The sequence below is a fragment of the Paramisgurnus dabryanus genome, chromosome 18 (assembly GCF_030506205.2).
Source record: "Paramisgurnus dabryanus chromosome 18, PD_genome_1.1, whole genome shotgun sequence".
NCBI lineage: Eukaryota > Metazoa > Chordata > Actinopteri > Cypriniformes > Cobitidae > Paramisgurnus > Paramisgurnus dabryanus.
Genome location: NC_133354.1, coordinates 10,126,468 through 10,154,099, shown reverse-complemented (window position 1 = coordinate 10,154,099; position 27,632 = coordinate 10,126,468). Strand labels below are relative to the sequence as shown.

The 27,632-nt window shown below is 37.3% G+C and overlaps 1 protein-coding gene across 4 annotated transcripts in view; it reads left to right on the top strand.

Moving 5' to 3' along the window:
• The window catches only part of cacna1bb (calcium channel, voltage-dependent, N type, alpha 1B subunit, b), a 170,526-nt gene that overhangs the window by 139,750 nt on the left and 3,144 nt on the right, over positions 1-27,632 (top strand). For 2 of the 4 annotated variants that reach the window (XM_065244126.1, XM_065244122.1), the window contains 14 exons: positions 255-320; positions 1,741-1,832; positions 2,619-2,769; positions 3,463-3,590; positions 4,629-4,725; positions 9,006-9,111; positions 9,386-9,493; positions 9,807-9,916; positions 12,577-12,728; positions 12,881-13,001; positions 13,137-13,247; positions 16,591-16,629; positions 23,110-23,347; positions 27,410-27,621. In XM_065244126.1, the coding sequence (XP_065100198.1) occupies positions 255-320; positions 1,741-1,832; positions 2,619-2,769; positions 3,463-3,590; positions 4,629-4,725; positions 9,006-9,111; positions 9,386-9,493; positions 9,807-9,916; positions 12,577-12,728; positions 12,881-13,001; positions 13,137-13,247; positions 16,591-16,629; positions 23,110-23,347; positions 27,410-27,621 (1,731 nt within the window). Of the gene's footprint in view, positions 1-254; positions 321-1,740; positions 1,833-2,618; positions 2,770-3,462; positions 3,591-3,980; positions 4,078-4,628; positions 4,726-9,005; positions 9,112-9,385; positions 9,494-9,806; positions 9,917-12,576; positions 12,729-12,880; positions 13,002-13,136; positions 13,248-16,590; positions 16,630-23,109; positions 23,348-27,409; positions 27,622-27,632 lie in introns of all 4 variants that reach the window. The other 2 variants (XM_065244123.1, XM_065244125.1) reach the window with 2 other exon arrangements.

Below are 27,632 nucleotides of genomic sequence, written 5' to 3'. Positions count from 1 at the left end.
AATTGATAAATAAATTGTAGTGCCATCTGCTAAGCTAGAGATTGTTAAAAAACAAATATAATATTTATAATAATACCCTGGAACATACCCTGTACAAAGTTTAAAAGTGTTCATATAAAAGTAGCATGCTTAAAAAAGCGTCAATGTTTTGAAAAAATCATATGTTTCTTTAAAAAGCACAACTGGCAATGAAATCATACATTTTACCTAATTATTGCATTAGTTTTTGAATATGCATTTGTTCTTCCCTATAGGCTCTACCGTATGTGTGTCTTCTCATTGCCATGCTCTTCTTCATCTATGCCATCATCGGGATGCAGGTAAAAACCGGTCACGACATCATTAAGACACCATTCACACCCAGCTGCCGTGTTATCTGAGCCAGCTTCACCAATGAATCTCATCCCTAGAGCTGCAGTATGCATCTGGCTTTAACACGATAAACTGGTTTTTGATCGGGAGCTCATTGAAAAAGCTACATCGAAGCATCGTAAGCTGCAGAGTTTCGTGGACGGGTGGTCTTTTCTTATCGGAAGCTTCATATTGAAAGCTTTTATGAAAAAGAAAGATGTCGGATCCCATCTTTGATTGCATATTTAGGTCGGCGCATGCAGGCAATCTCCCAGATTGTGTTGGAAATTATGGCCTCTGCCATCTAGTATATTAGGACTGCATTGTAAATCAATGCTAATTGTATCCTGTGGGTTGGAGGAAATTACATCATCAGCAAGCTGTATAATCAGCTAAACTCCTTCCACTACTAACACAACCCTCGTTTCTCCATCCACCATAAAATGACTATGGTACTAAAAGTTTATATTAGTATATCAAGGGTGAATATTGGTCCTAAAGAATGCATATTAGTACCCACAGGTACATTTTGGCCCTTAATGTATACATATCTGTACCTGAATGGTACATATTAGGATCATTTAAAAGGGGATTAAGTATTTTTTGACCATTTGTATAGTGACGATTTTTAATATGCATTCATCCAGATTTACATTTAGGCATTTAGCAGACGTTTTTATCCAAAGTGACTTACAAAGGTTAGGAAACAATAAAGCGAGTTTGTCATTGGGGGGAAATAATACAAGACGTTACAAGTTTTCACTGTTTAAAAAACGAAGCAAAATTTTATGCTTGTTTTGGCAAATTGAGCAACAATTGTGAAACATTTTTATAGTAATCTTTTGAGATTAACTTCGTTCCTATATAGAGTTTTTTTTGCCTGGAAACACAAAAAAAAACCTCAAGTTATAAAAGTTTGAAATACATAAGAGATGTACAAGCGTATACAAGTTATTATTCGGTGTACTGTACGCCACTATGCTTAAAGTCTGTCTGTGGTCACAAGATGTATATCTGTTATTATTTATTTGGCTGTCAGATTATTTTGATTCCTTTGGCTGAGTGTCAGTGCATTGCCGCTGTGTAGATCTGGTGAGTCGGCGTGTTTATTTATATACTGTGTGTGCTGTCTGACTTGAAGTCAGAATATGAATAAGCATGAGTCATAGTTTATGCAGTCGGTCTCTGTAGCCTTATTAATACTGCAGATACTTACTGTAACAAACCCTCCAGGCAGTCTGAATTATTGACTCCCACCCCTGCAGGTATTTTGATGCGCTCACGATAGGGAAAGCGTACACATTGTTTGCTCTTCTACAGCAAAACTGCTCACTTTCTCTGTCCTTGATCCAAAATTGAAATGCCGATGTGCTTTTCTGTCTCCTTTAGGTGTTCGGTAACATCCAACTGACTGATGATTCCGCCATCAATCATCACAACAACTTTCGCACCTTTTTTCAGGCCCTGATGCTGTTGTTCAGGTACCTGTATTACAAAATTACAATATTAAAGGGATACAGTTGTGCTCAAATGTTTACATACCCTGGCAGAATTTATGATTTTTTGGCCAATTTTTAGAGATTATGAATGATGAATCTTTTCTTTCACTCATGGTTTGTGTTTGGCTGAAGCCAATTTTTATCAATCAGATGAGTTTACTTTTTTAAATCAATATGACAGAAACTACAAAATGACCCTGATCAAAAGTTGACCCCGTATTGCCCATTTTAACACAAAGTCTTTTGTGTTAGTTGTGGATGAGGCTCTATATTGTCTCAGATGGTAAAGCTGACCATTCTTCTTGGCAAAAATCCTCCAGTTCTGGCTCCGAACTATTATGCTGGATTCACACCAAACGCGATAGAGGCGAAAAAATTGCGCTTTTCACACGTAGTTGGAACCCTGAACATTTTGAGTTTATGAAATTCTAGTTATTCGAGACATTCGCGTGGAAATTCGCATCGTGGGAGGGGCTTCTGCGACTCCGCTCGCTTCTTGTAATCACGTCACTACTAAAGCAAGCTCCTGATTGGTTAATGTGGCGCGAAAGTTCAGATTTTTCAACTTGCGAACTAGACGCGTGAATGAGACGGATTAGCATCTACCGTGCGTAAATGCATCTTTACATTGACTTAACATTGAAATCATGTGACGCCTCTGCCGCGGCTGGTGTGAACACAGAAGTTTTTTTTTTTTTTGCAAAATTGCTTGCTATAGGAATTGTGTATAGTACAGTGTTAATGATGTTGTGTGTATTTGTGTTAAAGGAGTGCTACAGGTGAAGGCTGGCATGAGATCATGTTGGCATGTCTAAGCGACAGACCGTGTGACCCGCTCTCTGGCTCCCATGGAAAAGAGTGTGGCAGTGATTTTGCATATTTCTACTTTGTCTCCTTCATCTTCCTCTGTTCCTTCTTGGTTAGTGAGAGCGGATCTTGGACATACAGTATACTGTTTAAAGGGGGAAACACCGTGTTTTGAAAATATGTTAATTTTCCAGCTCCCCTACAGTTAAACATTTGATTTTCACCGTTTTGGAATCCATTCAGCTGATCTCGGGTCTGGCGGTACCACCTTTTAGCATAGCTTAGCATAATCCATTGAATCTGATTAGACCATTAGCATAGTGCTCAAAAATAACCAAAGAGTTTTGATATTTTTCCTATTTAAAACTTGACTCTTCTGTAGTTACATCGTATACTAAGACCGACAGAAAATTAAAAGTTGAGATTTTCTAGGCAGATATGGCTAGGAACTATAGCCTACTCTCATTCTGGTGTAATAATCAAGGACTTTGCTGCCGTAACATTTAAGTGAGACATTTACTCACTTAAAAAAGACACGAGAGTCACAGTTGTGGAAAATAATAAGACTTGTTTTCAAAGAAAGTATGTTTGAATTAGGTTTGGCAAAAAGTTTTCTTGTTTACAGAGAATTGATCTTCAGTTGTTGTTTTTTTAAATCTTGCTTAAAGCAAACTTTTAAAAAAGTTGTAAGACGTATGCTGAGAACAGGTTTTATTATCTTTTACTTTTATAACTCTCAAGTAAACTTGTCTTGTTTCGAGGATGTACTGTTGTATGTTCTGTAATGCTGACGAATCTTCTTTAGATGCTGAACTTGTTTGTCGCCGTCATTATGGATAACTTCGAGTACCTGACACGTGACGCTTCTATTCTCGGGCCTCATCACTTGGACGAGTACATCCGCGTCTGGGGGGAGTACGACCCCGCCGCCTGGTGCGTATCACTCCTCCGTGACACACCTCACTGACAGTTAGAGCCGCTTTAAAATGAGACGACAGTTCGAAAGGATGTCGACTTAAGAATTCAACACTGCGCTGTGTCTGATTTAAGTCTCAGAAATCCTATTTTACTGTGCAGCCATGGCTAACATCAAATCCTCGAGCTTTGTCTGTGCTGGGGAATGCAAATCTTATCTTTTGCATGCCAGCCAATTTTAGTCTCAAGCAGAACGGATGTATCATCTCTGTCAGTTTAACTTGAAAATGCACAGTTATCTGAATAAGCAAAAAATGAGAAATAATGTATTGATGGTATGTAAATTCAATCTGGGAATAACTGACCTTAAATGTCTTTTTTTTTGTAACCCATGTCTATTTTTTGCAGCGGAAGGATACGCTATACGGATATGTACAATTTGTTGCGCGTAATCTTGCCCCCTCTTGGCTTAGGGAAGAACTGCCCTAACAGGGTGGCATACAAGGTTTGAAAATCTACACGCCTTCCCTTTAAAGGGCGGTGCTGTAAAATCAAACACCCATTTAAATGCTTGATGGTGTTGACGTCGGATTGGATTACAATTCCCTCCCTTACTAATTTCATTATGGGTAACCATGGAAACTAAAGGAAACAAAGCCAAATGATAAAACCCTCATCCCAAACTAATCCCATATGTTTACAATGCATATTGTAAATATTGATGTATTTGATCAGCATTTATTTGCTCTACAGTATTAAATTAAGGCTTTTTCACAGCTTTGTTTCTAAGTATCTGATTGGTTAGCCTTGATTTGCATCCTAGCATGCAATGACAGAAGCTTCATGCCATAATCTTCATTCCTGATTCAGGAACGGCCTGTATAGCTATGAAGACAGGCATGATCCATTCATCCCCACGAGGGAGGATGGTATCGAACCCCTTTGCCTTCCTGCAGAATCCGTGATAACAATGTTTTGTTTCATTCATATCACTTTTTTTGTTTATCACTATTCCTGGCTTTTCCTTTTCTCATGTGATCTTTCAACCCTGTGAAGTGGACGCATGTCTTACCTCGATATGTACGAGATGCTTCGGCACATGTCCCCTCCTCTGGGTTTGGGAAAGAAATGTCCTCCGCGAATCGCCTACAAGGTAGACTTCCCGCCCCTTACCCTTCTGCAGTAACACCCGACTCTTCTTCAGCAACTTTTCTGTGCTCTCATTGGCTGATTTTGTTTTTCTTGTGTGTTTTGTGTTGTGCTCCTTTTCAGTGTTTCCTCTTTATGATGTTTTCTGTACTGTAAAATTAAGCTGAATACTAAGTTCAAATACTTTGAAATTCGAAATGGTACAAAAGCAGGCGGCAGAATAAACACGAAGTGTGCATGTGCACGAACACAAAATCTTCTGAAGGCATCTGCACGAGGATAAATTGTTACAATCTTTTCCCTATAGCACATAATAGAAAGTAAAGAATCAAATAATAAAAGAATATAAGAAAATTTCAAAAACCGAATCGGTGCCATTTGCATGTTGTAACTCGTCAAAATTAAAGTTGATTTTTTAAACACTAAATCTAATATCACACGTTTTACTTTTCAAAATAAGTATTGGTCAATCTCAGGTAAATCGTTTTTTTTTTCTTAATGGAGGATGGAGGCATTTTGATAACAGGACTGAAAGTAACAGGACTGAGTTTTTAGCATAGATTTAGCAAATACATGAAATATAGCTGCAGTAAATTTGTGCTAATAGCATAAAGACACTTAGCAAATTCTAGTGATTTACCAAAATGTTTTATTTTAAAATAATCTGATAACAACAAAGAAATAGGTAACAGGAATGAACATTAAGATTGACATTCACAGTTATAGCATCAATATCATAAAATATACAGAAAAGAAAATGAGAAAAGTGACTTTTGATCTTCACATGACCTTCAGATGATCCAGATGATGTCACTTCCTCTTAAAAATGTGACTTGCGGGATATTTCTAAATTTTCAGAGGGGGAAATCCTGGGGACATGACTAAAATATGCATTTATCTAAAATATTATGACTTTTCAATGGCAAAAAATATTTAAAGCTGGGATAAAGATGGTATATGGAACCACACAAAAATGCAAAAAAAATAAAGATTATGTAAAGAATTGTTTGCTTTATATTCTAAGGTAAAGTATAGAGATAGAGAGCAGGGGCAGATAAAAATGCTGTTTTTCAGTGTTCTGTGTAGTTTTTATTAATATTTAAAAATATTTAGTTTAAATTTGGTGTCATATTAATATGCACGACACTTTGCTTAAAGGTGCAGTGTGTAATTTTTAGAAGGATCTTTTGACAGAAATGCTAAATAATATACAAAACTATATTATCAGTGGTGTATAAAGACCTTTCAAAATGAACCGTTATGTGTTTATTACCTTAGAACGAGACCTTTTTATCTACATACTTGAGGGTCCCCTTTTCGTGAAAGTCGCCATTTTGTGCTGCCATTTTTCTACAGAAGCCCTTAACGGACACATTTTTTTACTAAGTTGTCCCCGACGATGACATGTTTGTCCAGTGCTGGCTACCATAGCTTCTCTATGTGTTTCAAAAGCTAGGGAAGAGCAGTGGACTAAGCCGTTGGTTGCAATTCGCAACCTCACCACTAGATGCCGCTAAAATGTAAACATTGCACCTTTAATAATTAAAGGAATATTCCATTTTCTTAAAAGAAAAATCCAGATAATTTCCTCACCACCATGTCATCCAAAACGTTGATGTCTTTCTTTGTTCAGTCGAGAAGAAATTATGTTTTTTGAGGAAAACATTGCAGGATTTTTCTCATTTTAATGGACTTTAATAGAGCCCAACATTTAATACTTAACTCAACACTTAACAGTTTGTTTCAACAGAGTTTCAAAGGACTATAAACTATCCCAAACGAGGCATAAGGGTCTTATCTAGCGAAACGATTGTCATTTTTGACAATAAAAATAACAAATATACACTTTTAAAGCACAACTTCTCGTCTAGATCCCCTCCTGAAAGCGTCAGCGTGACCTCACGCAATACGTCATGACGTCAAGAGGTCACAGAAGACGAACGCGAAACTCCGCCCCAGTGTTTACAAGTGTGTTGAAAGAGGACCATTCCTACGTTGTTGTATGTGGAATGATACTAATTCATGTCTTTGTGTCAGTTTATTGTTTACAATGGTCCGCAAATTTGCGTTTTATATATGTAACACGTGACCTCCCTACGTCACTACCCATTTACGTTAGGTTGCGCTGGATCAGACCTAGACGAAAAGTTGTGGTTGAAAAGAGCATATTTTTTATTTTTCTTGTCAAAAATGACAATCGTATTGCTAGATAAGACCCTTATGCCTCGTTTGGGATCGTTTATAGACCTTTGAAACTCCGTTGAAAAAACTGTTAAGTGTTGAGTTAAGTATTAAATGTTGGGCTCTATTAAAGACCATTAAAATGAGAAAAATCCTGCAATGTTTTCCTCAAAAAACATAATTTCTTCTCGACTGAACAAAGAAAAAGACATCAACATTTTGGATGACATGGTGGTGAGTAAATTATCTGGTCAATCCGACTGAATTTAATACGATTGACCAGGGTTGCCAGATTCGCGTATCGAAACCATCTGAATGGACATTCAAAACTAGCTCAAAAGCATCCCAATGGCAATTCACAGCCCAAATACCAATAACTAATCAACAAAATAATTTAATCTTTAGCCCGTAGAAAAAAAACAACAACTGGTGGAAACAGTTTAAACAGTATCCCAAATCTAAACTTGAAAAAAGTAGAGGACTTGGCAACAGCATCTCTCGTCAAGTTCTCGCTTTATCTCTGGATAAAAGTCAAAACTGAGAAGGAGAAAATTGTTCTTAAGAAGTTTTGAGATATAGGTAATGAAAACACACTTTTCAAAAGGCCCAACGGTATTTTATTCCTTTCAGTAGCCTAATGTTTTAAAAGTACACATAAACACTGCAGAATTTAGTACAGCTCGTGTACAGCGCGTGACCCCATTAACGTTACCTTAATAATGCGTGATGCTATTGCCTTGCTATTGCGTGTTTCTGTGACGTGAATCATGTGATATAAGAGGTAAATATAATGCGTAAACTTGGAGCACAAATGTTCTGCGCATGTGCACAAGGTATTTTTGCATCCGATTGAGAAAATACTAAGATTCAAGCATCCTGCTGATCGGATCACAGATCGGAGTACACCACCCCCTTCAATACGATCCAAATTTGCCTCCGATCATCCTCAATCGTATCGATTAAGGTGTTTACATTAAGACTTTTCAATACGATTGAGAAATCAATACGATTACAAACGGATTATTTGGTTGCATGTAAACGTACCTACTAGTACAATGCTGCCTGTTTTACACACAGGCCATTCTGCCGCTTTGAGAGCTGTCTTAGAGTCAATAGGTTTACACACCCTATTCCAGCTGTCTGAATGGGTAACATTCAAGAGACACACGCTCGCGTCTGTCTGCCGGGCTGATCTCTGAGGGCACACAGCATTTGTGTATAAGCTTGAGGAAGCAGTAAGGCTCTAAATAGATCAAATCCCCTCCACCACCACCTTACAGCGCTGAATCAACAGGGAGGAAAGAAAAGCAAGCTATTCTGTAGATGTGCGCTCACTGATGCATCTCTTACCCCATTTTATCGGGAGTTGCTGTCTAATGAAGACAGCGTCTGTTATCTCTGCATGCTGTTATGTTCTTACACACTACTGTACATCTATTCTTTGCTTTTTTATTATTTTTTACCCTGGGGTGTGCTAATGTGTGAAGCGTCTGCTCTGATTTTGTGTTTTTGTTTTCGCCGAACGCTGTAATTGTTTTGTAATCTTGGTTTTGGTAGGTCAGCATGCCTCGTCTCACCCTCTGGGCATCATCCTCTGCCGAGGACCATCAATGGCTGTCAATAAAGAGCACAAGAAAGGCAGCCATCCTAGCAAACATGTCACGTTTCAGTGCACACTAACAAATGCCATGCGTTTGCATTCTCTACAAGGACAGTATAGTAGCTACTGTTGCCTGCTTTTATTATTTAATTAGGAGACCTTTAAATATAATGGGCTAAAGAAATGTTTCAAATTTTATTGTAGACATGAACACAGTACTGTTTGCTAACTAGAGAAATGCAGACGCCTTTCATTTCCATTACTCATCTGCATCCATCTGCATGAAGTGTAAACAAACCATCTCCTCCTCTCATCATTTTAATGTCCTAAAAAGACAATTTGTGTGCTGAATTGTGACTGCGGAAATGACAATCGATGAAAACTAATTTGCATAGCCCGATGTCCTCCCCCAGCACACAAAATCTCCTTGACAATTGTTATGTATCACAGCATTACTGTACGTATATGATATTAATCACACATCTGTGTCCGTGACCTCACAGCGGTTGGTGAAGATGAACATGCCTATAGCTGAAGACAACACTGTTCACTTTACATCCACTCTAATGGGTCTCATCCGGACCGCCCTGGAGATTAAGCTGGCATCAGGTTAGTGCCCGCTTAAAACCCCTCGGGCGAGACGTCCGTCACACAGGTTGCTCCTTAACTGCTGTGTAGTTCAACTGTTCTAGCAGAGCTTGTACCCAATGAAAATATTACCGTTTAATTAATAAATGTTTTTCCGTCTGACTTGGCATTTATTTAATCGTGTACCTGGTGTAAAATATGATTTATTAAATAATAAGGTTGTGAGATAAAATCTACAGTGGAGTATTATGACAGTGATGCAATTCACAGACATGCATTCTTATTGTTTTTACAGGCGTTTTGGCACAGCACCTGCGTGACGCTGAATTGAGGAAAGAAATAAACAAAATTTGGCCTAACTTATCCTCAAAAACAGTGGATTTACTGGTGACACCTCATAAATGTAAGATCTGCATTCTGCACCTCCACCTTAAAAAATGTTATCTGTATTTTGTCTGTAAATTTAGATTTATTCATTTGGCAGATGGTTTTATACAAAGCGATCTGCTGTGCACTCAAGCTGTACATTTTTATCATTTTGTGTGTTCACTGGGTATCAAACCTCTGACCTTTGTGTTGCTAATCATGCAATGCTCTACCAGTTAAGCTACAGGAATAAAGAAACAGATTTACTCAGTTTACTGAGTATTTGGTTCCACCTAGTGGACATCAGTGACAGATTCTAACCTTCAGGATTTCCTTTCACTTTCTCCTAGATAATGAGTTGACAGTTGGGAAGGTCTATGCTGCCCTGATGATTTTTGACTACTATAAGCAGAACCGAGCCAAGAGACTTCAACAGCAGCAGGCGGCTCCAGGCATACAGGTAGATCCTGCTCATGTTGTTACAAACCTGTATAATTTCTTTGTTCTGATGAACACAAAGGAAGATATTTTGAGGAATGTTTGTTACCAAACCGATTGAGGACCAGGGTTGACATATTATTATTTTATCTTACTATGGAAGTCAATGGTGCCTCTGATCGGTTTGGTTATAAACAAAATATTTTCCTTTATGTTTATAAGAATAAATTTATACAGGTTTGTAACAACATGAGAGTGAGTAAATGATGACACAAGTTTGATTTTGGGGTGAACTATCACTTTAAATAAATAGTTAAAAAGTGGTTTACTCATAGCCGGATAATACCGGGTCTACCTAGATGATGAAATTAAGGCTATTCATGATGGATGTATAGGGCAGTGTTTCTTAACCCTGGTCCTCAAGGACCCCCTTCCAGAATGTTTTAGATGTCTCCTTATTTAACACACCTGATTTAAATTATTAGCTTGTTAGGGAGACATTCTGGAAGGAGTCTGATGAGTTAGTTCAGGTGTTTTAAATTAGGAGATATCTAAAACTTTCTGGAAGGGGGTCCTTGAGGACCAGGGTTGAGAAACACTGGTATAGGTGATACATGATGTATGATACATGATGGATGGATGAATGATACATTATGGATTGATGGATGGATTGATGATACATTATGGATGGATGGATAGATGGATGGATGGATGAAACATCATGGATGGATGGATGATACATGATAAATAGATGGATGATACATTATGGATGGATGGATAGATGGATGGATGGATGAAACATCATGGATGGATGGATGATACATGATAAATAGATGGATGATACATTATGTATGGATGGATGATACATTATGGAGTGATGGATGATACATGTTGGGTGATACATGATGGATGAATGGATGATACATTAGATGGTAGATGGATGGATGGATGGATGATACATTATGGATGGATAGATGGATGGATGGATGAAACATTATGTATGGATGGATGATACATGATGGATGGAAGGATGATACATAATGGAAGGATGGATGATACATGATGGAAGGATGGATGATACATTATGGATTGATGGATAATACATGATGGGTGATACATTATGGGTAGATGGATGGATGGACCACTGATGGATAAAACATGATGCATGATACATGATGGATGGATGATACATGATGGATGGATGATGCATTATGGATGGGATGGATGGATGGATGATACATTATAGACGGATGGATGATACATGATGGGTGATACATGATGGATAGATGGATGGATGATACATGATGGATGGATGAATGATACATGATGGATGGATGGATGAATGATACAGTATGGATGGATGGATGGATGGATGGATGGATGATACATTATGGATTTATGGATGAATGAATGGATGATACATGATGAATGGATGGATGATACATGATAACTGGATGGATGGATGGATGGATTATACATGATGGCTGGATGGATGCAAAATACATGGATGATGCAGCATGGATGGATGGATGGATGGATGGATAGATGATACATGATGGGTGATAGATGATGGATAGATGGATGGATGGATGATACATTATGGATGGGTGAATCATACATGATGGATGGGTGGATGATACATGATGAATGGATGGATGATACATGATGGATGATACATTATGGATGGATGGATGATACATGATGGGTGATACATGATGGGTAGATGGACCACTGATGGATGATACATGATGCATGATGGATGGATGGATGATACATGATGAATAGATGGACTATACACAATGGATGGATGGATGATACATGATGGATGGAAGAATGATACATGATGAATGGATGGATGATACATGATGGATGATACATTATGGATGGATGATACATGATAAATGGATGGATGGATGGATGGATGATACATGATGGATGGATGGATGATACATGATGGCTGGATGGATAATACATGATTGAATGCAGCATGAATGAATGAATGGAGGGATGGCTGATACATGATGGATGGAAGATACATGATGGGTGATATATGATGAAGAGATGGATGGATGATACATGATGGATGATACATTATGGGTGATACATGATGGATAGATGGAAGGATGGATTGATGGATGAATGATACATTATGGATGGATGGATGAAGGATGGATGAAGGAATGGATGAAACATGATGAATGGATGGATGATACATGATAAATGGATGGATGGATGGATGGATGGATGGATGGATGGATAATACATGATGGCTGGATTATACATGATAGATGGATGATACAATATGGGTGATACATGATGGATAGATGGATTGATGGATGAATGATACATTATGGATGGATGGATGAATGAATGGATGAAACATGATGAATGGATGGGTGATACATGATAAATGGATAGATGGATGGATAATACATAATGGCTGGACGGATGATACATGATGGATGATGCAGCATGGATGGATTAATGGAGGGATGGATGATACATGATGGATTGATGGATAGATGATACATGATACATGATGGATGATACATTATTGTTTTAAAGGATTGCTTAAACATACAATATAAAGCTACAGTATAATCATGGAATTAGTCATTTAAACTTCTCTTTACAATTCTGAATATTTTAAACCTGGCTAAATTCAGCATGTTTTTTTTGCAGAGTAAAGTTGGAGTCCTCTTCAAACCAATGCTTTCTCATACGCAAATGCATGAACAGGAACCCCTGGTCTCAAAAGACCCGCCTCCCTGTCAATCAGATTCCACGCCACAGCTCCCACCCACAACATTTCACCTGACCAATGGGGATACAGTGTGAGTGCCTTACATTCCTGGTATTTATAGCGTTATTATTTCCTTTAGGAATTGGCTAGGACTTTAAAAGCATTAATAAAGGCCGGTTATTGGAGTACTTCTTTGTCCAGAGCTAACATTTGAAAAATAGATTTTTCTGTATGTGACTACAGACAAAGCCAGAGCAGTGCCATGAAAAAGTCTCCCTCGGGGGACGTCGCTCAGGAAGTCATACAGGAAACGAACAGGTCGCGTGGCCAATCAGACGACGGGACAGACACTTCCAGATCTCAGGTACTGCAGCAGCCTTCCAATCAAATCATGTTATCATATTCTCCACCAGTTCTTCATAGCACAATCACAAATCAAGGCAATAATAACAGACATGAAAAGTAACTGTTTACTTCATATGGTCTTCATATGTTACAGGAATTATTAGAAATGACATATATGGAAAATGACTCTGATGTGGGTGGTTACCCTGTGCTGGAGGGTCATGGCAGAGCCGCTTCCATGCCTAGACTTAACACTGGCATTCAGGTATCTCAAAGCCTACACATAACAAAAAGTGTTTTTTTTTTAATAAATTAGTTCCTGCAAAGAAGATGAGGTGAATGTGTACTGCTCCTTTCTTCATAAGTTGCTTTTATGAATAGACAATGAATGTGCTCTGCTTTGTGAGAGAATGATTTGATTTCATAAGAAAAGTGGATGGATGAATGGATGTATAAATGTATGGATAATACATGATGGATGGATGGATGATGGATGGATAGATGGGTGGTTTATACATGATGCATGGATGGATGATACATAATGCATGGATGGATGAATGGATGGATAGATGGATGGATAGATGGATAGATGGATGGATAAATTGATGGATAGATGGACCACTGATGGATAATACATGATGCATGATGGATGGATGGATGGATGATACATTATGGATGGATGATACATGATGGATCGATGGTTGGATGATACAAAACAGATGATGCATGATGGATGGATGGATGATACATGATGGATGGATGGATGGATGATACATGACGGATGGATGATACATGAAGGATGGATGGATGGATGGATGATACATGATGGATGGATGATACATGATGTATGATACATGATGGATGAATTTATGATACATGATGGATAAATTGATGGATAGATGGACCACTGATGGATAATACATGATGCATGATGGATGGATGGATGATACATGATGGATGGATGATACATGATGGATGGATGGATGGATGGATGGATGATACATGACGGATGGATGATACATAAAGGATGGATGGATGGATGGATGATACATGATGGATGGATGGATAAATTGATGGATGGATAGACCACTGATGGATAAAACATGATGCATGATACATTACATGATGGATTGATGGATAGATGATACATGATGGAAGGATGGGTGATACATGATGCATGGATGGATGAATGGATGGCTGGATGGACCACTGATGGATAATACATGATGCATGGACGGATGGATAGATGGATGGATAACTTGATGGATGGATGGACCACTAATGGATAATACATGATGCATGATATATGATAGATGGATGATACATGATAGGTGATACATGATGCATGGATGGACCACTGATGGATAATAGATGATGCATGATAGATGGATGAACCGATGGATGAATGGATGATAGATGATGGGTGATACATGATGTATGGATGGATAGATGGATGGATAAATTGATGGATGGATGGACCACTGATGCATAATACATGATGGATGGATGATACATGATGGATGGATGATACGTTATGGATGGATAGTTGGATGATGCATAACAGATGATGCATGAAGTATGGATGATACATGATGCATGATACATGATGGATGGATGGATGGATAGATGGATAAATTGATGGATGGATGGACCACTGATGGATAATACATGATGGATGGACGGATGGATGATACTTTATGGATGGATAGTTGAATGATGCATAACAGATAATGCATGAAGGATGGATGATACATAATGGATGGATGGATGCATGGATAGATGGATAAATTGATGGATGGATGGACCACTGATGGATAATACACGATGGATGGATGATACATGATGGGTGGATGAAACATTATGAATGGATAGTTGGATGATGCATAACAGATGATGGATAAAGGATGGATGATACATGATGCATGATACATGATAGATGGATGGATGGATGGATAGATGGATAAAATGATGGATGGATGGATGGATGGATGGACCACTGATGGATAATACATGATGGATGGACGGATGTATGATACATGATGTATGATGTATAATGTATGGATGGCTGGACGGATGGTACATGAAGTATGATACATAATGGATGAATAGATGATACATGATGGATGAAATGATGAATGGATGAAGTTAGAAAAGCTACAAAAAAATCATGAAACATTTTTAGTACTCATTCTTTAGATAAAAGGCACATTTTGTCTTTTCAGGTCTTTCATCTGTATATAAAACAATAGTAATCTTTAACTCTTCTTTAGTTAGCTACACTGTAAGTAAATGTGCTGTCTGTGTGTGTGTGTGTGTGTGTGTGTGTGTGTGTGTGTGTGAGAGAGAGTAAATCTTAACATGCTATCAAGATATTAACTATAGAGAGAAATGTTTATTTCTTTGTCTTTTTTGTGTTCTAATCCTTATTTTTCTTTTTAGATTTTAACCCCTTTATTCAGATATTAGTGTTTTACATGTTTCATATTCAGATTCTCTCAATGTTGCTTTTTAAATATAGATCTGTGTACATAGTTTTATTGTTTAAGTGTTTTATTTGCTATTTTTGCCACATGGCTAAAAGACAGTCATAGTTCCCAGCATCATTGTTGTAAATGTTTTGTCCTGTCTGGTCCTGTGTTTGGTCTTCTGTGCTGTCCTTTTTATCTCTCAACTTTCTCTTTACCTGCATTTACAGGTCAAACACATTCACATCTCTCTGTCTCTTTATTCTCTACAGTACATGTCATATGAATTATTTTACGCTTTCTTATCATGTGTCCTTCAAGTCCATGTCCATACTTTGTTAACACAATCTGCTCTCCATCATTCCTACATTACTTATTATTGGAAGGTGGGGAAATTCTGATTCAAAGATGCTTTTAGATTTTTTTGCAAACAAATCTGAATCAGTCAAAATTTTTAAACTGAAATTAAAAGTTAAATTCACTATTTATAATTCTGTGGTTTAAAATGAAAACATAGACAGGAAAGAAAACAGACATATAGATACCGTCCATGAAGTATGCATCACTGCACCTGCATTCAAGTGTATACCACAGAAAGCTTCATTACATTGTGCAAACAAATATACACCAGCCTTCAGATAAGTTAGTTACTCATAAAAAGTTTGAGTAAGTTTTATTGTACAGCATCTTTATGGAAACGGCAATAAAAGTCTTTTTGGTCTTGCTTTTATCTGAACAATCTTAACAGCTTTTGTGGTTTTAAGCAAAAACATCAAAAAAATTAGCAAGACATAAAATCTGGGTAAATACACAATATCTTGTTTTAAGATGTTTAGATAATTGTTTTTGTCTTGTTTTTGAATGCATTTATGATTTTGAAAGATTTTTTTATGATTCTATAAATAAAGCCCAGGAAACCATTTATACACAGTGCTCATAATCACAAAACATAACAATCATCCATTTTTTTAACACATTTCACTGACATCATTCGATTCTTATTCTGATCTTATTGCAACCTCTTTCCTCCACCGCTCTGATGTCTGATCCACCTGTCTCGCTCTGTTACCGTGTCCATGACTGTCACAGCTGTGTGTGCTGCTGTCCTCACCTATGTGTCCTCTTCCTCTTCCTGCCCAACAGCGGAGCCACATACGCCACACCGCCGGACCGTACCTAGCAGTATGTACAAGTGATCCACCTGCAATCGCTCACTCTCTCTTTGTGTGTCTCTTTCTCTCTCTCTCCATTTGCCAACCACTCCATTTCAGTGTTGGCTTATGTGTGCTTTGTCCATTCCAGTTTATTTAGAATTCACAAGTATTAGCTTAGTATAGGGAACGTTAAACCACTAAAGTACAAAAACATTGTCACTCTTTACAGTGACTATCAGTGTTATAGCAGTAAGTGGTCCTTATCAGATGTGACATGGACATTTTTCAGTGACAAGTAATTTGTAAAAAAAAAAGTTTTGGTCATATACACTGTAAAAAAAGATGAGTTCATTCAACTTAAAAATATTAGTTGACTGAAATTGTTATCGACTAATATTTTTAATTTTAAGGCAACCAGATGACTTGAACCAATTTTTTTTGTACAGTGGATCAAGATTTTGGACCAGTAGGTTTATACTTTTGGCGGAGCTACCCAATGCAATGCTGCAAAAATGAAACCAAATGACCATTGGAAATTATGACTTAAACCAAATTTAGACTGAGATATTGCTTGTAACTGTACAGGTGCCGGTCATATAATTAGAATATTATCAAAAAGTTGATTTATTTCACTAACTCCATTAAAAAAGTCAAACTTGTATATTATATTCATTCATTACACAGACCGATATTTCAAATGTTTATTTCTTTTAATCATGAAGATTATAACTGACTACTAAGGAAAATCCCAAATTTAGTATCCCAGAAAATTAGAATATTGTGAAAAAGTTCAATTTTGAAGACACCTGGTGCCACAATCTAATCAGCTTATTCACTCAAAACACCTGCAAAGGCCTTTAAATGGTCTCTCAGTCTAGTTCTGTACACTGTAAAAAATAAATTGTTGGCTCAATGAATTATTTTTTAGTAACTAGTTCCACAGAAATTTTACGTTCACTCAATTTCTGTCTCCAAAGTGTTACCTGGATTGATGTTTTTTAGTTGGCCCAAATTTGACTCAAATATAAAAAAGTATGTCGGCTCAATTAGCTTTATAGTTCATTCAACTAAAATGTTTTAATCAGTTGAATCTTTAAAAACTTACAGCAAAGACTCTGTCAATTAAAATTTAAGTATTCATTCAATGTTTTATGTGTTACTTCAATTAATATTTATTATTTGGGATTTTTTTAATAACATTTTTAAATTATTTATCAAATAATTTATGCTGGTGTTGTAAACAAAATAATTAAGTTCAGTCACATAAAAACAAATGCTTTTTATGTACTTATCATACAGACTGAACATACAGAATTAAGTCTTCTTTAAATAGAGGGCATAAAACAGTCCAAAAAGCCTCCAAAGTCAGTCAGAACATCACCAGGGCCATTTAGGAGACTTTCTTCAGCCAGTCCAAGCGGAGACTGTCTCGCTATATGTATCCTTCTGGTCTGCCCCTCACATCATCTCCGCTCTGGTTTGATAAACAGAGGAATATAAACACACACACATACATAAATAACATGTTTAATATAATAAAGTTTGACGGTGAAAGACTTTATTCCCTAAATAATGTTAATGTTAGGCCAAATTTCCCTCAGACATCACACATAATTAAACACTATTGGGCGGTTTTCTCGGACAGGGCTTTTCACTGACTGAAATAACTTACTGACATCTCTTAACATATGAGTGCTATTGTTTTGTCTCAAAATGCACGCCAGTATTGTATTATATAAGGTTTGTTTGTAAAAATGTCCCAATTATAATAAAGACCGAGTTCTAAACTTTGTCCGGTAAACCAACCCTATATCCAGGCTTTTTATCTTAACTAAAATAGCTCCACTTTACTTCGGTCACGTAACATAACACACTTCTAATGTATCTTTACAAAAATATAATTACAAAAACGTCGAGTATTTGCGTCTTTGCCAATTAATATATTCTAAAATTAACATTTAATTACAAACACTTACCTGACGTGAACTTCAGGAAACGGCTGACTTGTGTCCTCCCTTGTGTGAATCAGTAAGTGATTCCAGCTGTTGCGTGCGGATTGATCTCAGATGAAATGACCTGTGATCCAGATCCTTCCGAGTTAAAACATTTTAAATTCAAAATACACAGACAGACGCACGCGCATACATACATACATACATGCACACGCGCGAGCACGCGCGCGCGCACACACGCACGCACACGGGTACACACACGGGTATATTTAGAAGTTTTAAGATTGTTATGATATTGGGACTATTTCTCCACTCGCACCTTCAGCTCTGAAGTTCAAAATCGCAGGCAGTACGCAGCCCAGTTATAACAAATGTGAAAGATATGAAATATCATTCAACAGCGATATCATTTAAGTGCAATCCTAACATATGATTTAAAACATACCGGTAAACCTTTTATTATGAAGTATAAGAAATTAAAATGAATTAAATCGCATGTTTAAACGCCACAGAGATATCAGAGCCAGCAGTCGGTTTCTGATGGGCTTGCCGAGGCGAGGCTGCGCTGGGCGGGGTGTGAGCGCTTAAGTGTCTGTGATTTTCTGGAGCTCAGCTGGAGCTCTTCTCCGTCCGAAAGTGTCCGAGCACATTTTTAAATAGACGCTATCTATATTAACCGACCGCATATTTAAACTTAAAGCACATACATTCACGCCTGAACAACTCTTAAAATTACATTTTGTTACCAAATAACAGTAATATTGTGAGCATTTTGTTGTCAGGAAACATAGCTGTCATAAGTCCACATATTGACCAGATTTGTCTTAATTAGTTCAGTCAACATTAGCCATTCTTGATGTTGACTGAATTTGGAAATAACCATTCACTTAATGTTTTAAACACAGATTTATCTAGACTTAAAATAATATGTCTACTCAACTAAGCCCAAACAAGAAAATTGGTTTAACTTATATATTTTTGCCCTTCCAACATTTCATTAATTGGATTTTTTACAGTGTAGGCTACAAAAACATGGGGAAGACTGCTGACTTGACAGTTGTCCAAAAGACGACCATTGACACCTAGCACAAGGTGTCCAAGCACATTAATAGACAGGCGAAGGGAAGGAAAAGATGTGGTAGGAAAAAGTGTACAAGCAATAGGGATAACCGCACCCTGGAGAGGATTGTTAAACAAAACCAATTCAAAAATGTGTGGGAGATACACAAAGAGTGGACTGCAGCTTCAAGAACCACTACGCACAAACGTATGCAAGACATGGGTTTCAGCTGTCGCATTCCTTGTGTCAAGCCACTCTTGAACAACAGACAGCGTCAGAAGCATCTCGCTTTCAAAAAGGACTGGACTGCTGCTGAGTGGTCCAAAGTTATGTTCTCTGATGAAAGTAAATTTAGCATTTCCTTTGGAAATCAGGGTCCCAGAGTCTGGAGGAAGAGAATACACGTTGCTTGAGGTCAAGTGTAAAGTTTCCACAGTAAGTGATTGGGGTGCAATGTCATCTGCTGGTGTTGGTCCACTGTGTTTTCTGAGGTCCAAGGTCAACGCATGCTTCCTGCTGCTGACCAACTTTATGGAGATGCAGATTTCATTTTCTAACAGGACTTGGCACCTGCAAACAGTGCCAAAGCTAGCAGTACCTGGTTTAAGGACCATGGTATCCCGCTTCTTAATTGGCCAGCAAACTCGCCTGACCTTAACCCCATAGAAAATCTATGGGGTATTGTGAAGAGGAAGATGCTATGCCAGACCCAACAATGCAGAAAAGCTGAAGGCCACTATCAGAGCAACCTGGGCTCTCATAACACCTGAGCAGTGCCACAGACTGATCGACCCTATGCCAGGTCGCATTGCTGCAGTAATTCAGGCAAAGGAGCCCCGACTAAGTATTGAGTGCTGTACATGCTCATACTTTTCAAGTTCATACTTTCAGATGGCCAAGATTTCTAAAAATCCTTTCTTTGTATTGGTCTTATGTAATATTCTAATTTTCTGAGATACTGAATTTGGGATTTTCCTTTCAGTTATAATCATCAAAATTAATAGACATAAACTTTTGAAATATATCAGTCTGTGTGTAATGAATGAATATACACTGTAAAAAAATTGCGTACAAATTACAATGTTATTGCAGCTGGGTTGCCGGTAATTTACCGTAGATTTACATTTAGAATAGAATAGAATAGAATAGACTTTATTTGTCATTGTGCAGTAGTACTGTACAACGAAATTTATGTTATTTACTGGCAAGAGTTTGTTCAAAGTTAAATAAATTTTAAATATTAACAAGTCTTTATCTTTACAGAATAAAACTATACAATAACAGCCTCATGCAAAGCATTCTGGGAACCAGAAATCATCATCAACCTTTTTCTGTTTTTTGCTTCAGATTTTGATTCCCAGAATGTTTTGCTTGATGCTGTTTTTTAGTTTTACTCTGTAAAGACAAAGACTTGTAAATGTTTAATGTTCATTTAACTCTTAACAAAATGTTGCAAGTAAAACACATAAATTTAAATCTACGGTAAGTTACCGGCAACCCAGCTGCAATTTCTACGGAATTTTTTTTTACAGTGTAATATACAAGTTTCACTTTTTGAATGGAATTAGTGAAATAAATCAACGTTTTGATGATATTCTAATGATATGACCAGCACCTGAATTGTGTCACTACTGATCAGGACCTGGTGTAGGAAATACAGTAAAGATGAATTTACTGTTTATGCTGTTTTATTAAATGTTGTGAGATGCTTATAAACAAAGCTGTGTGGTGTACTGTAAGTATAAAAGTGTGTCATTCGGTAAGTTGTGATTCATCCTGGTTTTGTAAAAGGTTGCAGCCCTCTCTTCACACATCAATAGCCATATATACCTTACACTCTTAAAACAAAAGGTTATGGGAAGGTTCTTAGTCAGGTCATGTGGTCCCATAACACGGGGGTTTTCGAACTTTATGATGCAAAGGACCCTCAAATATGATGAACCTTTTGTGAGGGACCCTCTAGCTAAAATATATCTAGCAATTTGTATGTATAACAAATATATAATTGGCAACACTTACACTTATTTTCATTTCAAATGTATTTGTACTGCAGCAACTTTGACAAAAAATCATGTTTCAAAGCAGCTTTACAAGGGCTCTTGCCTTATAAACCCCAATAAGTGAGATAAAGGGGACTGTAATAAGAAAAACACTCTAGATACATAGAAATATAGGCTACATGATTCTGAAATTTATGTAGCAAGAAATGAGACAAACACCTAATAAATACATTGTAAAATTTGGGGAACACCTAGAACCTCCTTTTTTTTTTATTGTTTATTTTTTCAGGGACAATGCACAATTAAATGTAATTGCACCAGAATTAGCTAAAAGCTAGTTTACATCTGCTGTCCCTGGGCAGGTAAACAAATAAAATAACATACAACATTACATATACACCACATAAAACATCACATAAAACATCACAATACTTATGTCCAGGAATGTGAAATATAAAAATCAGTAGGTAAAACACATAATTTACAGCATAATTATAGATGATTGCAGATTTGTTCTGATAATAGCCAATACTTAAGCTTATTTTTAAAACTTGAAAAGCCCCTTGAGGCCCCTTTGGGGTTCCCGGACCCCAGCTTGAAAACCCCTGCCATTCAGAACCATTCTGTTGGACCTGACCTGTTGCACAAAATGTTCTTTGTAGTAAACCCTTGACTAAAAAGTTTTTAGGATAACCAATAATTCTTCTATGACATGGCTGCTATGAACCTTTTTAGCGCCTTTATTTTTAAGAGTGTAGTAGCTACTTAATGGTCTGTATTTGACGTTTAACTAGTCAGTCAGAGCCAAATTTTACTGTTTAAACAAGAATACATGGAGTAAAGAAGTTGTGGGAAGAGGGGATGTGCAGCTTATTATAGTTTCTAAAAACTTTTGTCACTAGGTGGCACTAGTGAGTGATATTTGATCAATGCTCAGATAAGCAGCCAAGCAGCAGCCATGGATTTATCTGAGGAGTTTGGCGTACAGAAAATTAACCTAGTTAACATTTAATTATGCACACTGAATATATATCCTTAATAGTTTTTCTGTAGCTCAACTGATACAGTATTTTATTAGTAGTGCAAAGGTCATGGGTCGAATCCTATAGAACAAACATAATATTAAAATGTATATATTTAATCTGCCAAATGTACTACTTGACTCTTGATTTATCCGTGACTGCTGCTTTGTTGCGGATAGTTCATGCAGCAACTATTCCAGCCATGTAGTCTGTGTGTGAGAGACATTTCGATGACAGCATTTACACAGTGTTTGCATCGGACCGTGATGCCGAAGTGTGCGTGTCTCCCGGCCGGACGAGCGGTCTGAACGTCTCTCTTCAGTGGAAGTGTGTTTTCATGCTCAGCTGGTGTTGTGTATCTGTGACAGGTCTATGTAGTGGTTTAAGAACTCTAGTGGTGTGCTAGTGATGTCTGTTATCTACTGAATAATCCTTACTCTGCTATTGACTATATTCACTCTGTTCAACACACAGCCGATAGCAGACATGAGTCCCATACGGAGGTCTACGTCCTCGTTGACTCCTCACAGAGGGGTACAGGAGGTCCAGCTGAGCGAATACGATCTGGAGAGGCCTAAAGTGGGCCAGACTGCAGCTCAGGAAAGAGCCCATCATCACCATCACCACCATCATCATCGCTGTCAGCGACGCAGAGACAAGAAGCACAAATCACTGGATCGAGCCATTAGTGAGGAGCAGCCGTGCACTACGGGTAGAACGATTTTTCTTTTACTCTTAAAGGGACACTCCACTGTTTTTGAAAATATGCTACTTTTCACCTCCCCTAAAGTTTAACATTTGATTTTTACTGTTTTGGAATCCATTCAGCTGATCTCCGGGTCTGGCGGTACCACTTTTAGCATAGCTTAGCATAATCCATTGAATCTGATTAGACCATTAGCATTGCGCTAAAATAATCAAAGAGTTTGGATATTTTTCCTATTTAAAACTTGACTCGTATGTAGAAAATTAAAAGTTGCGATTTTCTAGGCTGATCTGACTGATAATGAGGGTGATAAATAAGGGTGTTTTTGACAGCAATGACATAAGACGCATTTTTGGTTCCCCAAAGAACCATTTAGTGAAAGGTTCTTAAAGGTCACCTATTGTGGCCTTTTTAATATAAGTCTTAGATGTGCCCAGAATGTGTCTGTGAAATGTCAGCTCCAAATACCCCACAGATCAATTATTATAGCATTTGCAAAATGCTCCTACTTGGTTGGGAGCAAAAACGCGCTGTACCTTTAAATGCAAATGAGCTACTGCTCCTCATTTCCTTACAAACAGACCATAAGCGCTTTTAGTTAAAAAAGATCAATTAATACAGTCTGAGACAATAATATCTAGTGGACAAAGTACAACTGGCTAGTGGTGGAAGCTATGGTAATGCGGGACTGTAAGTGGGCGGGGCTTTATCAATGTGACATCACATTGATAAGAGAATCAAAACGGCATGTCTAATAAGACTGTTTTGGTTTAAAGTATTTAAAAAAGGAGCGTGTGGATTTTATCGTAGGGTGGGTGTGTTCACACACCTCCAACACACATTTAGCTCCAAACACCTTGTAAAAGTGGATTTTGCATAATAGGTGCCCTTTAAAGGAACGGTTTTGTGAAAAGTAAGGTTCTACAGATGTTAAAGGTTCTTCTTTGCCAGGGGTTTTCACACTATGGTTCGGGACACACTAGTGGGTCGCACAAAGTCTAAATGTATTTCTAAATGTAAATTTTAGTGGTCCCTGAGATAGATTATACTGTATAAGTGGGTCGCGTAATGAAAAGTTTAGGAACCCATGATCTATGCCATCATATGACAAAGTTGACTTTCCCTTTATGCAAACTTCTGACTTTTGATTCAATAGTGCAGGTTGTTTAGAAGTCAGCACTTTTTTATGTGATTATTAGCACTAGGAAAATAGGTTCGTTCCCAGGAACATGCGTGTACATATAAAAATGCATACTTTGCAATGCATTGAATAAAATCATCAATTTTGCATAAATAGATTGCATAAATGTATAAAATGCATGAAATGTAATTGCATGAATTTACTTAAATTTAAGGATTATTCCACTTTCATAAAAATCCCAAAATATTTACTCACCCCCATGTCATCCAAGATGTTTATCTTCTGTGGAAAATACATTTTAAGGAAAACATTTTAGGATTTTTTAAGTGGACCTCAACAGTTTGCAGTTTCAATGCAGTTGAAAATTGCAGTTTCAATGCAGTTGAAAATTGCAGTTTCAGTTCAGCTTCAAGGGACGAAATCTAACGAAATGTTTGTCATTTTCGCAAAAAAAAAAAAACTATAAACCATAACTTCTTGGCTTTCACTAGCCGTGTGATGCACCAGCATGATACACACACACTTGCGGACCATTTTAAACAATAAACTGACACAAAGACATTAATTAGTAGACTTCCACATACAACAATTTCAGAACGGTCCTCTTTCTCCAAACTTGTCAACACTGGAGCGGTAGTTTCGCATGCGTCATGCCTTTTGATGTGATTACGTAATACGTAAGGTCACGCTGACTGTCGCCTTGGTGAATCTGATTTTACAAAGTAGGATGTGATCCTAGACTAACACCATTGTTGGTCCTGGGTCAACATTTTTACTAACTAATCAAATTGCAGGATTAAGATTAGGGTGTATGTTAGATTTAGGTTTATGATTGGGTTAGTGGCTTTGAAAAATTTTACTCCAACTATTATTTCACACTAATTTGAGTTAAGAGTAATTTAAGGTTTCATTGATTTAAAAAGTAACTAAAAAAATTGATTCAGGATCACATCTTAGTTTGTGAAATCACAGCGACACTGGTGCAAGACGATAAGTTGTGGTTAAAACGTTGTGTTTTTTTGTTTTTTTTAAATTACAATCGTTTTACTAGATAAGACTTTTATGCCTCGGTCTGGATCATTTAGAGCCCTTTGAAGCTGCATTAAAACTGTAAACACTGCAAAAAATGACTTTCTTACTTAGTATTTTTGTCTTGTTTTCAGTAGAATTATCTAAAAATTCTTAAATTAAGATGCTTTTTCTTGATAAGCAAAATGAAAGTAAATAAGTCTAGTTTTAAGACAAATAATATAAAATTTAAGTGAAATTGTCTTTAAAACAAGCTAAATTATCTGCCAATGGGGTGAGAAAAAAAATTGTGAAATAAGATTTCATTTTTCTTAAACACTTAATTCAAGTAAAATTTTCTCACCCCATTGGCAGATATTTTTGCTTGTTTTAAGCACAAATTCACTTAAATTTTATATTGTTTGTCTAAAAACTAGTATTATTTTCTTAGGTCATTTTTCTCATCAAGAAAATACATCTTGATTTAAGAATTTTTAGATATTTCTACTGAAAACAATACAAAAATAATAAGTAAGAAAGTCATTTTTTGCAGTGAACCGTTGAGGTCCACTAAAGTCCACTATTTAGAGAAAAAACCTGGAATGTTTTCATAAAAAATTTCTTTTTCACCTGAACAAAGAAAGACATAAAAATCTTGGATAACATAGAGGGTGAGTGGAATAATTTTTTAAAGTGGTCATGCTTTCAAGGGCAAAAGTCTGCATTGCCCTCTAAAGCTTTTTGGTTTAGGATGTATTAAGTTAACCTCTCTCTTTGACTTAAAAGAGGGACTCATTGACCACCAAGCGAGCAAATGTACTTTAATCAGATTTTATTTTTGGGATTTTTTTCTACGTTGTGTCTGGAAAAGTCAGCAGGAGTTTTCTAACAGCTCAGATGTATATAATGTGGGGAGCAGTACCAGCATGAGGAGTCACCTACCTGTTATTGACTTGATGACTTCTTTTTGTCTTCTACATCTCATCATTCTAGTCTTTGAAAGCGCTGTAAGGTAAACATGTTTCAGCTGAAGACAGCTGGAGTCTAATCCTGCTGTTCATAGATCAGTCAGCTTTGACTGAGTTGAAATGGGGCAATACATCAGTCCACCGAAAGCTCGTTCACTCGAGCGTGTTTGTACTCGAATTTCAAACACATACAGACACCCACATACATCTTCCTTTACGTGTTTTTGTTCCTCTGTAGTTAGAAAGATCACAACAAACAGCGGCCTAACTGAAGCTAACATCCCTGTTGTTGTAGTTTAACCCCTGGTGCTCTGTCTGAGTCCACGGTGACTTCCATAGGGTCGTCATGGGCTGTACTTTTTGAGAAAAGCATTGAAAAACCAAAATATTTAAGAACTACTTACGCTTAAAGGAATCGTTTATCAGACAATTCTGTCAACGGTTTCTTTCTTGCGTGGAATCGCTCATTTACAATGACTGTAAGGCTGTCAAATCCTAACGTTTTACCTAACATCATCTTTGGTTTTTCACTGAATTAAATCATACAGGTTTGAAACAACATGAGGGTGAGTAAATGAGGGAAAGACAAAATTGTAAAGCTTTAGTTTTCACTTTTGGTGCACATTGTCAAAACAAATTGCCAAAAATGGTCCCTAGCTGTCACTGGGGTCGTACCTTTGCACGTAAAGAGTGCATATTATTACCTCAAAGATACCTAAATGGTACATATTAGGTCCTTTTAAAGGGTACTGCCCCAGTGACCGCTTGGGACCAGATCGTAACCAATTATCAACGCTTTAGCAACCATCCAGCAACTACAATAGCAATGGGCTAAAAAAACAGTAACCTCAACGCAACCACACAACACCCTGGCAACCCAGGGTGACAGGAACCTATGGATGCCAAATTATTATTTTTATACCTGTACTTATTTTTTCTACACATCAACAGATCCAAACGGCGAATCGTTGCCTAGGGAACGAGCACGGGAGCGAGATCGTGGGCGCTCTCACGAGAGGAAGCACCATTCATCCTCAGCAGCGGAGAGGAAACAGCGATACTACTCTTGCGATCGCTATGGCAACCATGAACACAGCCTGTCAGCCGGACCCAGCAGGTCTACATCACCGGGAGAAACACATGACCCGAACATGCTAAAACAGGTCTGTTTCAT